The sequence below is a fragment of the Erythranthe guttata genome, chromosome 8 (genome assembly GCF_056151865.1).
Source record: "Erythranthe guttata isolate IM_541 chromosome 8, IM_541, whole genome shotgun sequence".
In the NCBI taxonomy this organism is placed as follows: domain Eukaryota; kingdom Viridiplantae; phylum Streptophyta; class Magnoliopsida; order Lamiales; family Phrymaceae; genus Erythranthe; species Erythranthe guttata.
In genome coordinates this window covers 1,622,043-1,637,779 of record NC_142540.1, presented here as the reverse complement: position 1 = coordinate 1,637,779, position 15,737 = coordinate 1,622,043, and the positions used below count along the sequence as shown (strand labels likewise).

General features: G+C 42.2%; 1 protein-coding gene across 1 annotated transcript; it reads right to left on the bottom strand.

Annotated features, from left to right (window-relative positions):
* Positions 1–10,610: 10,610 nt before the first annotated feature.
* On the bottom strand, positions 10,611–14,713 carry LOC105971447 (putative receptor-like protein kinase At5g39000). The gene is made up of 2 exons (XM_088821539.1): positions 11,864–14,713; positions 10,611–11,752 (listed from the first exon to the last, which is right to left on the bottom strand). The coding sequence occupies exons 1-2, from the start codon at positions 14,598–14,600 to the stop codon at positions 10,872–10,874; spliced, it is 3,618 nt and encodes a 1,205-aa protein (XP_088677665.1). The 5' UTR covers positions 14,601–14,713; the 3' UTR covers positions 10,611–10,871.
* Between the last annotated feature and the right edge of the window lie 1,024 nt (positions 14,714–15,737).

Sequence of the window (15,737 nt, the reverse complement as noted above, 5' to 3'; positions counted from 1 at the left end):
TAAACTTATAAGCTGTTAAAAAAAAATTATAATATGATTAAGAGGTTAAAGCTCTTTAAAATTGGTTGGTTAATTTTTTGAAAAGGATATTAAAAATTCAAAAATAAGTTGAAGATCTTTAAAAAAGAATACTTATAATCCACCTTTTTATTAAACACTTTAAAAATTAATTCTAATAATAAAATGTAACAGCTTATCAGTTGTTTAAAATAAATTTAGCAACAAACTCTATATTCTCAATTTAAATAATAAATACCTCATTTGTGAGTTCAATTCATTTTATTTATTTATTGTTGTTCTCCATAACTAGTGATCCAACTTCCAAGTGTTCTTTGGAATTTTTTTTTTTTTGGGATGGGGGAACCTTTGTGCAGGCGTATCTAATAATAACTGATTAATCTTAAGAAAAAAAAATAATAACTAAAAATATTTGATTGGTGATTGGGAAAATATATTAATCGTGACGTCTTAGGTCTCCATTCCCTTATGCTATAGCAACATTTGTGGAATTACAATAGAGAACAATTGTTGAAATTATGCTAATTTCACTCATCCAAACTAATTTATATGACTGAATTTTTCAAATTCTTTATATTATTTCAATCCGGGCAACATTTTTATTGTTATTTCTGAAACAGACCCCACCACCGTCTGCTGCCTCTTTGCTCCGCCGCTTCTTGCAGCTGCACCGCCAACTCGAGGCTCCGAACGACGTCGCTCGTTGCCAGCTGTTCACTTACGTTTCTATTTCTGCATGCAAGCGTTGTCTCGATGAATTTACTCAAACAATCAGGGGCGATTTGATTGTACAGGTTGGTATCCATATATTGTTTTAGCGTCTCTGTACGACAAAACTCAGCCCATTCGGTAACTTTCGGTTGCTCGCCTGCCTTGAAGAATAGCACATGGAACAACACCAACGCGAATGAGGAGTACGCGCTATCCTTTTCTTGCCGGATATGATTCGGCGCGGCGCGACGCAGAACTTGGCCACCCATTCCTCATCCAGTAGTATGTTTGCGGTGTTGATGTTCCGCTGCATGTTGCGGTCCCCAATGCCGGCGTGAAGGCAATGGTGCAATCCCTTGGCGGCACCTACGCAAATCTGGAGGCGTTGCTTCCACGTTAACGGTGGATACTTCTCCGAGTTGTTGAGACGGTCTCGTAAGCTGCCGTGTGCCATGTAATCGTAGACTAATATCATCTCTCCACCCTCGTCGCAGTAGCCGATCGGTGATACCAAGTGGAGGTGCCTTAGCTTTGACAGCGTTTTGGTTATATCTAGGAACTCGTGGGTATCCGGGGCCGATTTCGGGTTCAGCCTTTTGATGGCCACGGTGGTGGCGCCGTCCTCGATTAACCCTATGTACACATCGGAGAAAAATCCCTTGTGGATGATGGAATTGTTGCCGAAGTTGCATGTGGCGGCTTTGATCTCTTCCAACGAGAAACGTCTGCATAAGTCCGATGTAGAACGAGATTCACTGATGGCAGGTGAACTTGAACCTAAATCGAACTCTGTTAGCGCTTTACATTTCAGGTAACATCATCAGCACATTAAAAAATAAGACTATGACAAGTTTGTTATATCACTATTTATCGAATTTGTACCTGGTAATGATTGCAATTCATTTTCCTCGAGTGGAAGCTGAGCAATAACCACACCGCTATTAGTTTGTTCATGAAGTGGAGGTGTGAAATTTTGCAGAGCTGTAGAGAAAATTGTTGGTTGCCCCGTCTGAACTGACGGACCATCTTTATTATCATTATTCGGAAGCTGGGCCATAACCGCAACATTGCTATTAGTTTGTTCCTGCGGAGGAGGCGTGAAATTATGCACAGCTGTAACGAAAATTATTGGTTTCTCCGTCGAAACAGTTGCTGCTATTTCCAAAGGTTGTTGTGTTTCATGTCGCTCGGTAATATTAGCTTCTGGAATCTCTAGCAAGTTATGAACAACAATGCATACCAGAGAAATTACAGCTATTGCAACAGTTCCAATTGCATTTCTCTCAACAATAACAGAGAATAAATCTTGGACAGTGTCGGATGGTGAATCCCGAGCTAGAGGCAAAGGATTTGGGCTGGCGAGACTGTTGTCAGAGTTGCTCAACTTAAATATTTCGAATCCCGAAACAAGTCCCCGATCGTCATATGACTTTAAGGAAAATAATATATCACGTTTGCCCTCCTTTTTGTTCCCTATCACCAACACCATGTAGTCTCTATACGACGGGATGTTAGTTTCATCCCTTCCTTTAACTGCATCAATATTAGTTTGAGCAATCATTTCATTAATAAGGACTTCAAGCACATTATCAACACTTTCTGCGGTCTTGACTCCCAGCACCGAGGTGAACCCTGATCAAGTATTTGAATCCGACGTCCACCGGCATCTTCCATGTGTTATTGTTTCTCTCGATTGCCTTTCGGACTGCCCACTTGGGAAACAAGTACGATATAGTCATTGGAACGCATTTGACTCGTGTTGAATCCTAGAATTATTGACTCTCTGACTGGATATCGATATGTGGCTTCTTGCTGCTCTAAAGCAGCCTCGAGTTGTGTCACTATATTGTTCATTGATGGCCGTTGATTCCATGATTGATTAAACACTTTCCAGAATTGGAGTTGAAAGTTTCCTCCATCAATTAAACCATTAGCTATATATACCCAATATTTTCTTGACAAGCATTTTGTCAGGTCGCGTGAAGTCGTACGGGGACACATTTGTGTAGGCGTAGCTAATAACAACGAATTAATCTAAAAGAAAAAGACTAATAATAATTGATTAGTGATTGCGCAAGTATATTCATCACGATGTCAAAATCTCCGCAACCAGGCATTCAAATATAAATATATAATAAAGAAAAGCTAGTTCCACAAGAAAAGGTATAATGCTCTGCCTTCTCTCTAGAAAGTTGTGTCTTTCCTACGAAGATTTTGATCGATTTTAGCCATTCATATATTCGTTTTTCATTTCATTCATTCTGGTTAGTTGATCATCGTTTCTTATTGTCATTTTAGTTCAATTATCCATCGGTTTTGAGGTTTTCGTGCTCTTTGCATATAATTTTCTCAAAATTTGGTAGTGTTCTTTGTTTTTTTCGTGTTTGTGTTTGGGTCAGCCGTATTCTTGTGTTTTTGTGTCGTTTTTTGGTTGTTTCTCCTTCATTTCATTCGGTTTTAGGGCTGCTTTCATTCCTTGTGATCTCAGCCTCGTTTTTTGCTTCCATTCTTGGGCGTTTTTTGCTCGTTCTGCTTCTTTAATTTTAGTTTTAGTGGAGGTTTGTTTCGTCCTCATTTTGTTTCGTGTCTTGTCATCGGTTTTTCGTGTCTCCGTCATATCTCCGCCTTCTCTCGGTGGAGATCTTCGAGTGGGTAGCTGCTGCTTGTGCCCCGCATGAATCTAGACTCTCATCTTGTCTTGGTTCCTCCTTTAATTAGTGCAGCAAATCAAGATCATTCTAAATCAGGACCTTCCTTTTCGGACGTGGTAATTATGGAAGATTTCACCAATCAATCTTCCTTGATTGTGAAAGCTGAATCTTCTACACAAGGCAAGGTCGCCACAATTCAAATTTCACCAACCACTTTTCCCGCCCGTTCCACCTCACCCCTTGACTTGGCTAGAACTCCTCACCTCAGCCAACCACAATTCGCCAAGTTTACACCACTTGCCAAATCACCATCCTATGAGGATTTTTCTAGCCTCAAACTACCGGTCCTTAAGCCCATCTCAGCCCCTAACTCTCCTAAGAAAGGCCTATCTTCCACTCTAAAACCGGCTCACGATAATATTACTCAAATCCGAGCCCAAAACCCTAAAACGGACCACCTAAACCCCAATCTTGTGGCCCAAGCTGGTTTTATGTCCAATTCAAACACTAAAAATGACATTTCTATCCCTATTTCTAAATTGGACAATCATAATCCGAATTCCCAATTCCAAACCCAAAATCCCCAATTAAAAAACCCCAATCCCGAAATTCAAACCCCAAAATTCCAATTCCCAACCAAATCCTTTGCTGCTGCTGTACACGGTGATCTCGGACCTCCAATTGCTTCTTCTAAGGTTGATCGTCGTCGTCACTTGCTCCACCGAGAAGATATCGCTCCAATTGGGACAATTAAAGTGATAGATGGCAAGAATGTGCTCTATTTCTCGAAAGAGGAGGTTGATAAGATGCTTGAGCCGTTAAAGTACACCTTGATTGGTAAGTTTTCTCATGGGATACCTCACTACAAAGTTATGGAGAAGTTTATTTACGATTTTAAGCCCCGCGGTTCCTTTGAGTTGCATAAATTGAATTATCGGCATGTGTTGATTCAATTCTCGGTATTAGATGATTATTCTTTGCTTTTGAGAAGATCGATATGCTATATTGATGGGCTGCCCATGCGTGTTTTTAAATATACTCCGGGCTTTAATTTGAAAAACGAAACTTCTATAGCGCCGGTCTGGGTTAATGTGCCGGGAGTTCCTCCTTATATGTACAACCGGGAAGCTATATTCTTCCTTGCTTCTTCTATTGGAAATCCACTTGAGTTTGATGATTTTACAGCCGATCGAAAGAAGCTATCTGTTGCTCGATTTTGCGTCGAAATTGATCTCTTGAAACCGAGGGTTGAACAAATTCCGGTGATGACTGGCTATGATGATATTGAGATGATTTCCTTGCCGGTAAACTACGAGAACGTCCCAAAATTCTGCACGTTTTGTTCTCACCTGGGTCACTCGGTTGAAAATTGCTATATGAATGGAAATGCTAAAAAACCGGATTTTCCACCACCGCCACAACGGATTCCCAAACCCACGGCCCCACCAAAGGAAAAACAAGTTTGGCGACGAGTTGAAAAGAGGAAAAATGTTGTTGTTGAAAACATGGATATTCCTAAAACATCGGGGACAAAATCAACCGAAAATCCTAGTTTTTCTCAAGCTATTGTGCGGACTACTGCCGATAATATTAGTGAAGGAGATTTTGAGCATTACAACCCCTTTGAATTGTTGGAGAGTGGGGTTCAAGAGGATATAGAGGCTGCTCATATTCAACCGGATGTTGCTTCCAAACATGTTCCAAAATCTTCGAAAAAGGGCCGAAAAAATACATCTAACACCAAACAACCGATGAGTCCAGACCCTATAGATACTATTGCCGATGATCAAGCAGCTGATTTAGATGATATGGAGGCCTTATCCATGTCCAAAAAAAATCAGCATGTGTCTCCCTCCAAAAAGAACAGAAATCAAGCTTCTAGCTCCCGAACCGCAAAGGGGGCAGCCCTCTCAACCCCCTCTCTATCACCTTCAGCCACTTCGGTGGCCAAGGATGTTCCCCTTAATCATGGGGTACACGGACGAGAGGGGTCAGGACTTTCGGCGGGTACGGATCCGATTACACCTACGTCGGCTGCCTTATTTTGCGAACACTATGTGACCAAGGTCCGGCCCACGGCCGATCAAAATTTGGCCGGCACGCCTCCTTTCAATCACCTTGCCATGATCCCTTATGAGCCCGTGAGCCCAGCCACGAGCATACGCCCAGCTGATCACGCTACTCCGGGCTCTATCACTGATGAACCTTCGGCCTCGTGGCGATCGAGCCTAATTGATGCTGAGCGTTGGCGTTTGCAGAATGCCGAACGTTGGCATGCGGAGGAGGCCCACCTTATTGGTAACTCATTCTTTGTCACATCTCGGAAATCTTCAGATGGGTCGCATTCCCCCTCTTCTTGATGTCGGGTAAATTCTTGGTTTGGAATGCAAGGGGGGTAAAAAATAAGGCGACCCAATCCCACTTGCGCTTTATTTGTCGCCAACATAGAGTTAATTTATTGGTTATTTCTGAACCTATGACTGAGTTTGTGCATGATTACTATTGCCGTCGCTTGGGTTTCGTTGCTGGTTTGTCTAATTGTGCGGGGAAGATCTGGATTTTTTGGGATCACAATTTTCGAGTCGAGTTGCTTAGGGATGAGGTACAATTATTGCATGTCAGATGCATATCTAGTTTATTTGGTGCTCCTTTTGTATTTACTGCGGTCTATGCTAGATGCTCTCGTTCCGAGCGCCGTGTTTTGTGGAATTCGTTCCGCGACATTTTTGAGACGATTGGTGACACTCCTTGGATTTCTGGGGGTGACTTCAACTCAATCTTACTTGAGTCAGAACGGAATAGATCGGTTTCGGATAGGAGACTAGATATGGCTGAGTTTGGTGCTATGGTTTCGGATTGTGAACTTTCGGATGCCGGGTTCTCTGGGGCTAGTTCTTGCTATACTTGGGAGAGCCCTTCAGGTCTTTTGGAGCGTTTGGACAGGATTCTATATAACTCTGCTTGGCTAGATTTACTGCCTATTACGCAGGTTACCCACCTCTCACGGACCTGGTCGGATCATGCTCCTCTTTTGGTTTCATCGGCTGCTTCTTCGTCTAGGCCTCCTGCTTCATTCCGGTTTCAGCATATGTGGATCCGCCACGCTACGTTTCGTCAGATTGTGGAACAGGTTTGGGATTTTCCGTGTGCTCAGACGGGGATGCATCGATTACATACGAAGTTGAGACGATTGAAACAGAAGCTTCAGTGGTGGAATTGGAATGTTTTCGGGGACGTGTTCAAGAATAAAGAGAGGGCCGAGGCAGCTGTTCTAGAGGCCGAGCACATATATGACTTGGATCGATCCCCCGAGAATCGTGCAAATTTGAAAAAGGCCACTGCTGAACTTACTCTCATGCTCAATATTGAGGAGGACTTTTGGAAGCAGAAGGCAGCTTGTAGATGGGCGACTGATGGAGAGAGAAACTCTAAGTTTTTCCACTCGTTAGTCAAGAAAAAGCGATGTGTCAATCGAATCCACTCTATCTCTCATGGTGATTTGGTTCTCACATCAGCTCAGGAGATCAAGGATTCGGGCGTTGATTTCTTTAGCAAGCTTCTTACCGATGATATGCCTAGTTTGCTTCCGGTTGATGAGTCCCTATTTTCCGCTCCTCAAAGGGACTTTTCTTCAGTCTCTACTCGTCCGTCAGTTGAGGAGATCAAAGATGCGGTGTTTGGGATTTGTCGAGATAGTGCTTCGGGTCCTGATGGGTATTCTTCGCTATTTTATCAGCATTGTTGGGACTTGATTCAGTGTGATGTTTGTGAAGCGGTTTGGGATTTCTTCGAGGGTGGATCTATGCCTGCGAGCTTCACCGCTACCACCTTGGTTCTTATTCCAAAGGTGGACTTTCCGACGGCTTGGAAAGATTTCCGCCCGATTAGCTTGTGCAACGTGACCAATAAAATTATCACCAAGGTACTTACGAACAGACTGGCACCTCACTTGCCCCACATTATTTCTCCTTCTCAGAGTGGGTTTGTTCAGGGTCGCCTCATTAGTGATAATATTTTATTAGCACAAGAGATGGTCCACTCGATATCAGTTCGTTGTCGAAATCCGAATCTTATTTTGAAGCTGGATATGGCAAAGGCTTATGATAGGGTTCAGTGGCGGTTCTTATTTCGTGTACTCGAGCTGATGGGTTTCTCGGCGAACTTGGTTGATATTATTCGGCGATGTGTTTCGTCGTGCCAGTTCTCTTTACTAATCAACGGGGAGCTGACGGGGTATTTCACTTCGTCTCGTGGTCTAAGGCAGGGAGATCCGCTCTCGCCGACTCTTTTTGTACTTGCGGCTGAGTATTTTTCGAGAGGTCTCAATGCACTATACAGCCGTTGCCCAAGCATGTTTTATTCTACAAGGGGAGGCATTCCTATATCCCATTTGGCCTATGCGGATGATGTGATGATATTTACCTCGTGCCATAATTTTGGACTGAAGAAGCTGCGGGATTTTCTCGATCATTACTGTCGGACTTCGGGTCAGTTGATTAGTGTGCACAAGAGCACTTTCACAGTTGATAGGGCATGTTCTGATGGTCATCTTCGCACTATTTCTCGGATTCTCAGTTATCCGAGAAAGGATCTTCCTATCATTTATCTTGGAGCACCACTATACAAAGGGAGGGACCGGGGCAGTTTGTTTCACACTTTGCTTGATCGCATGCAAGCCAGGATTTCGGAATGGGCTCGGACCGCTTTGGCTTTCGGGGGCCGTCTTGCCTTGATCCGGGTACGCTTTCGACTATGGCTTTGCATCTTGTTCAGGTTATTCAACCTCCGCAGTACATTATTCAGCAGATTGAGCAGTGCATGGCCCGATTTCTCTGGGGATCTTATGGTAATCAGCGCCGGCCTCATTGGGTTGCTTGGGAGACGATTTGTCGGCCAGTTGGTGAGGGTGGCTTGGGGTTGAGGCGTTTGACGGATGTGATTGACGCCTTCACTTACAAGCTCTGGTTCCGATTCCGTGCTCAGGATTCTCTTTGGGCCCGTTTTCTCCGAAACAAGTATTGTCGGAATCGGTTCCCAGGTTCATCCGTTGTGTCTTCACTCTATAGCACGGTGTGGAAGCGCATGTGCCGTGTCCGAGAGCGTGTTCAAGCTCAAATATTTTGGCGGATTGGTCCAGGTCATGTTTATTTCTGGCACGACCACTGGTTTGGCGATGGTCCCCTTTCGGGCATTATTGATGGTGGTCGGCTAACGTCAGTTCGTGTGGAGTATTATTTGGTTAACGGTCAGTGGGATCGAAACAAGCTAGCTGAGGATATTCCTTTTGAGTGGATCGATAGGATTTGCTCGGTCCCAATCTCTGGTGCTTCGGGTGATTTGCCCATTTGGAGAGCTTCTTCGGATGGCAAGTTTTCCTTGACCTCGGCTTGGGCCTTGATACGCCAGCAGCATACCCCTACCCCTCTTCTTCGTATATTTTGGGGATCTTGTCTTACTCCTACAATTTCTATCTTTCTTTGGCGTCTCCTTCTTCAGCGTCTTCCAGTGGATACCAAACTTCAGTCTCGAGGCACCTCTCTTGCCTCGAGGTGCTATTGTTGTCCAGATCCATCTATTCCTGTGTCGAGTCTTGTATCTCAGTCTGTCGAGTCTCCTTCTGTTGAGTCGATTGATCATATCTTCGTGGAGAGCCCGACGGCTAAGAGGGTATGGCATCATTTTTTCTATCTTTTTGGCTATACACCTGCACACACTACGCACATACCCCAGATTTTACTTTATTGGCAGCACTTCACTTCGCACACACTCACACACCACACACACATCACGACCATTGTGCCTTGCTTGATCTTGTGGTACTTATGGATTGCAAGAAATGACAGCAAGCACAAGGATATCACGGTTCGCGCTTCTTCCATCATTTACAGGGTCATCCAGCACATCAGGATTCTTCACCAAACCAACTTACTTTCGGCGGACAGCTGGACTGGCATTCCCCACGTGGCTGAGTCTCTTGGCCTATATTACCGAGTCAGAACACCAACTCTCACACCTCATCGAGTTGTTTGGCTTCCACCGGATCCGGGTTGGGTGAAGCTAAACACAGACGGAGCACGTAGAGCATCCACCCAGATTGCAGCTATTGGCGGGATTATCAGAGGTTCGGACGCTGAGGCCATAGTTGCATTTCACGAGAGGATCTCTGCCCCGAGCAGTATTGCGGCCGAGCTTGCTGCCCTTGCCTCGGGGCTGCGATTTGTTATTCAGAGGCAATTCACTAGAGTTTGGATCGAGCTTGACGCAGAAGTCGCTGTTCGACTTCTTTCACACACGGACCAAGGTCATTGGAGTCTTCAGAGTTCTCTCACGGCGATCCGGAACTCTCTTTCTACTTTGGAGTACAGGATTTCACATATCTACCGGGAGGGCAATAAAGTAGCTGATGCATTAGCTAACTTGGGGTGTCAGACCGAGTTGGCTCGTACCTTCACAACAGCGGAACTTCCCCGACCTATTCAGCAGATGATTCGGATGGACCAGCTTGGATATCCATCCTTTCGACGACAGTCTCGCACATAGGTGCCATGCATTCCACGTTTTTATATTATTGGCAATTTATGAATTTTCGTGAACTTTACATGTTAGGGAGGGTTGGGGTGATTATGGATTGTTTGGGTCTATCAAGACTAGACTGTTTGTCGAATGGTGCCACACATTTCGCAGCCGTTATACCTGTTTCGCCCATTTTTGGCGAAAGTGTAAGTGGCCTCGGCTATTGTGGTGAGGCGAACGGTCTACCTTGGTCTTCCCCGACCTTCTATGATCATTCCCACCCCGTCCTTTTTATTATTTGGGCCACCTGTTTTGCCCGTTTTCTTAACGTTTTGTTAGTTACCTAATGTCTTTTGTTTGTCAATTGCTATTATTAGCCATATGTTGGGCAGTAGCAATTTGAGCGAAACTCATTATGTACTTCTTAAATTTTGTTTTATAAACAGGTAGGGGGTCAAGCCTAACCCCCCACCCTCATCGGGTGTCGTTCTCTTGAAAAAAAAAAAAAAAAAAACCAGGCATTCAATAAAGCATAACATAAAGAAACTATCTTATTTGATTTAGGTTCCCGCAATATGCATAGGAGAATCGAGATTGAGATATTCCTGCCTTTTTGTGGGGAACTGGATCGAAAGAGATTGGTGGCAGTTGAGATTGGTCGACCAACCTTTGATTCTTGCCTAGGAATAAGATTTTGTCTGTAAAATCACCAATCCATTTTCCCTTGTGCTGTAGCAACATTTGTGGAATTACACTAAAACCAGTGTTACAAACTCTCGAGCCCAATAAATGTTGTAATTGAAGTTATGCTTACTCCCACAATTTCGTACATTAGTATTTTTCGAACATGCAAGATTTGCAATATGCCTTTAATTGTTTGCATGTAAGGCACTGAATTTTTCAAAGTCTTTCTATAAATTCAATCAGGGCAACGTTTCTATTATATCTGAGAAAGAGACGAAGGAGAAACTCCCACCATCATATGATGTTGTCTCTTTGCTCCGCTGCTTCTTGCAGCTGCATCGCAAGCTCGAGGCTCCGAACAACGTCGCTCGTTGCCGGCGGCTCACTTTCCTTTTTAATGCATGCGAGGGCTGTCTCGACGAATTTACTCAAACATTGAGGGGCAATTTGACGATTCAGATTAGGATCAATATATTTTTTAAATGCCCCTCTACGACAAGACTCAGCATATTGGTGAATATCTAACGGCTTCCTGGGCTTGATGAATAACACTTGTAACAACACCAAGCCGAAGGAGTACATATTATCCTTTTCTTCAATTATCGAGCCATGCCAGATATAAGTTGGCGCTACGGAGACCTTGGCCACCCATTTCTCATCCAGTAGTATGTTTGTGGAGTTGACGATGCGATGAATCTTGTGGTACTCATTGACGGTATTGTTAAGGTAATGCAATCCCCTGGCGGCACCTATGCAAATTTGGAGGCGTTGTTTCCACTTTAATGGTGGATTCTTCTTGTAGAGATGGTCGTATAAACTGCCATGCACCATGTAATCGTAGACTAATATCATCTCTCCACCCTCGTCACAGTAGCCGATTGGTGATACCACGTGGAGGTGCCTTAGCTTTGACGCCATGTCGATTTTATGTAGGAACTTGTGGAAATCTGAGTCCCATAGCTTTTTCACCCTTTTGATTGCCAAGGTAGTGGCTCTGTCCTCGATGAACCCTTTGTATACATCGGAGAATCTTCCCTTGCAGATGATAGAATTGTCATCAAAGTTGCTTGTGGCGCTTTTGATCTCTTCCAACAAGAAACGTCTGCACGAATCCGATGTAGGACAAGATTTACTGATGGCAGGTGTACTTGTACCCAAATCAAACGCTGCTAGTGCTTTACATTTCAGGTAATATCATAAGCACATTAAAATAAGACCATGAAAAGTTTAAAAATCATGATATGAATAGTCAAGGTTTGTTTTTTTATTATTTATCGAATTCGTACCTGATACCGATGGCAATTCATTTTCCTTGGGTGGAAGTTGAGCAATAACTACACTGCTACTAGTTTGTTCCCGCGGAGGAGGTGTAAAATTCTGGACAGCTGTAGAGAAAATTGTTGGTTGCGCCGTCTGAACTGATGGACCATCTTTATTATTATTTGGAAGTTGAGCAATAACCACATTGTTATTAATTTGTTCCTTCGGATCAGGTGTGAAATTCTGCACATTTGTAGAGAAAATTGTTGGTTGCTCCGTCGGAAATGATGGACCATCTTTATTATTATTTGGAAGTTGAGCAATAACCATGTTGCTATTAATTTGTTCCTTCGAATTGGGGGTGAAATTTTGCACAGTTGTAGAGAAAATGGTTGGTTGCCCCGTCTTTACAATTGTTGTTATTTTCAAAGGTTGTTTAGTCCCTTGTTGCTCAAGAGCCAACTCAAGTTGTGACACAACTTGAGACATTGTTGGTCGTTTCTTCGGTTCATCAGACAAGCATTTTTCTACGACTCCCACAAATATCTTGAGGCTATTTGGCGAAATCTCATCTCGCAGACTCGTAGCTACGATTTGGTCAACTTCTCCTTTTTTAATCTTATCTTGAGCCCATATGCTCAGAATTTGCTCTTCCTTTACAACCTTCGAATCCACTGCAGCCCTCCCACACAATACTTCCAACAGCACCACCCCAAATCCGTACGTATCACTTTTCCTGGTTAGTTTATGAGTGCGAGAGTAATTTGGATCGAGATACCCAAATGTGCCTTTAACGTTCGTGCTAACATGACCTTGTAAATTGCTTATATTTTCAGGCTTGGCCAAGCCAAAATCTGAAACCTTAGCTATGAAATTTTCATCAAGGAGAATGTTTGTAGTCTTTACATCTCGATGTATGACATTATTGCCTGTGTGAAGATAATCTAGTCCTCGACCAGCTCCAATGCAAATATCCAGACGTTGCTTCCATGTGAGAAAAGAATATGTATTATTTTCCCTTGCAAGTTTGTAAATATGATCACCCAGGGTCCCACGTGACATGTATTCATAAACAAGAATCATTTCTTCTTGCTCATTGCAGTAACCAAATAGAGAAACTAGGTTAACATGTCGAAGCTCAGAAAGTGTCTCGATCTCTGTCAAGAACTCGTGCACCCCTTGGTCGGAGCTTGATTTTAACCTCTTTACAGCAACGACGGTCTGGTTTTTATCAATGTGGCCTTTGTAGACTTTACCAAATCCGCCCATTCCAATTTCTAGTGCGTCACTGAAGTTGTTTGTGGCTAATCGGATCTCATCTAGTGAAAAATGGCGACAAATACGTCCATCTCTCTGTGATGGGGTTGGCGTGTTTTCCTCCTCGGTAATATTAGCTTCCTGAATTTCTTGCAACTTATGAACAACGATACATACCAAAGAAATTATAACCACTGCAACAGTTGAAATTGAATTTCTCTCAATAAGTACAAATAATAAAGTTTGGACAGTGTCGGATGGTGAATCCCGTGCTAGAGGCGAAGGATTTGGACTGGCAAGACTGTTGTCAGAGTTGCTCAACTTAAATATTTCAAATCCTGAAACAAGTGTCCGATCATCAGATGAATTCAAGGAAATCAATATATCACGTTTGCCCTCCTTTTTGTTTCCTCTCACCATCACCATGCAGTCCCTATACAAAGGGATGTTAGTTTCCTCCCTTCCTTTAGCTGCATCAATATTAGTTTGAGCAATCATTTCATTGATAAGGACTTCAAACATGTTACCACCACTTTCTGCAATCTTGACTCCAAGCTCTGAGATGTGAACCCTGATCAAGTATTTGAATCCCACATCCACCGGTATATTCCATGTGTTATTGTTTCTCTTTTTTGCATTCCGGGCTGCCCACTTGGGAAACAGGTCATCGGAATCTCCAGCGGGCAAAAACGAGTTTTGTTTAATCTCTATTCGGTGGATTATTTCAAGTGCAGTTTTGTAATCAAAGTAAACTAGAGACTTCTCTCCAACCAGTTGGAGACCGACATCTCCTCCTTCAAAGTAAGAAAGACTTGCAGGCACTGAGAAAATCTCAACGCCGTTTATGAAAGCATATGTATCTAATAAATGACTAATTTCAGGAGAGAAAATTATGTCTAGCTGTTGATTTTCTTGTACGTTTAAACAAAATTCCTTGATAAAAGAATCAACACCAAGAGCATCAGCAGCAAGGGAGGCGCTAAAGATACCGAGCAGAGTAAAAGGACCGGCTTCAACGGTGAACAAGTCGTTGAACCCTTGGAAACCTTTATATGAAGTGGGATTAAAGTGAAGGCGGAGAATTTTCTGACCTGGACTTACTTGAAATCTATAGGAAAATTGAGATCGAGAGATTCTCGCCGTTTTGTGGGGAACTGGATCGGAAGAGATCAAATCAGGGATGACCGTTGAGGTGGTTGAAGAGCCCTTCAGTTGTAGCAAGGAAGAAGACTTCGGTTGTATATCTCCAATCCATTCCCTGCCATTATTTGATGCAGAAGTGCCTTTGGAGCCGCAATTAATCAAAATATCACCTGTGATGTGACTTGGATTAATAATGGCAGATGTGAATTCCAGGAGAATGAAAAGAAATAGCACACCAATTGAATGTGAATGCAGATTCATGATTTCAATTTGTGTAATACAGAGGAATGGTGGGAAATTTGGGAGAGTGTGATTATTGATCGGTGATGACTTGCCAAGAAATGAAAAAAATGAAAATAACATTCTTGCTGACAAATTCTAAATATGTATTATGGTTTGATCTGTTCATTCTCAATGGTTTCGTATCGTGGGCTGGAATCTAATTAGTCAACTTCTAACGAAAAGTATTTGTCCCCTTTTCAGGGTCTTAATGAGGCACATAAACACATCAAGAACTCTTGAATGGTTCTTCCGAAATCGGGAATCTTTCAAGGTCAAATACATCCCTAGCAAAGCAACATAAGTAAATCCAACTAGTTATTAAATAAATTCTAACAGAGGGATCTTTTCGTGTTTTGCAGTTTTTTATATTTATCTTTTAATTATTTATTATTGCCGCTTCGTATGTAGAACATGCTTTCGAACTTTGTTTTTCATTTTGACATTTTTGTATTCTTCTCGAGTTTCACTTCAATGATGCATCCGTAGATGGTTTTATATTGTTCGGTACCCTTTTAGTTCTTCGCTGAATGACATAAGTCCATATTCGAGAAATTCAAGTAACACATACATTTATCCCCATTGTTCAGTCACTCTTCCCCAGCATGTACTAAGCTTTACCTGTTAATATAATTTTGGCATTCTTTAATTTGAGTTATTGAAGATTTGCTTCTGACTTATTTTGCATGAGTTTTAATTTTAATTGCATTTTCTTGTTCAATGTATACCACTACAGAGGTTAAACTAATGGCCTTTTTTCTTCTTCTTGAAATGCAGAGCTCGTGCGTGCAACAGATGAGTCAACTCAGCAAAATCGACGAATCAGAGGTTGAATATTTTTTGCAGGTTACAAGATTTTGCTTATATATACCAGAATGAACCAACGCCAATTCAACGAAATATTGAAGCTATAATTTCTTTTCGATATATATATATATATAGGGATAGAAACTGCACAACAATTGAAAGTTGATATACAGTAGTGTGACTGTCAAGAAATTTAAAAAAATACAAGTGTGTAATAAAGTTGATGAGTCTATGAGATATTACCAATTGATTTCAATTAGCAACCCTCTGTTTTACATAACAAAATTGACAAATAATTATTTAATATGTTGAACTATATTTGAAAATCCATTTTTTCTAATAATATTTTATAATTATATTTGAAAAATATTGTTTTTCTTCATTCCAATTTTTCGTTTTACAAACCCTAATTTA

Coding starts and splice junctions, on each gene's coding strand:
- LOC105971447 (XM_088821539.1), bottom strand. CDS start 14,600: ATGTTATTTTCATTTTTTTCATTTCTTGGCAAGTCATCACCGATCAAT. Junction 11,753..11,863: donor TGAATTGCCATCGGTATCAG/GTACGAATTCGA, acceptor TGAAATGTAAAG/CACTAGCAGCGTTTGATTTG.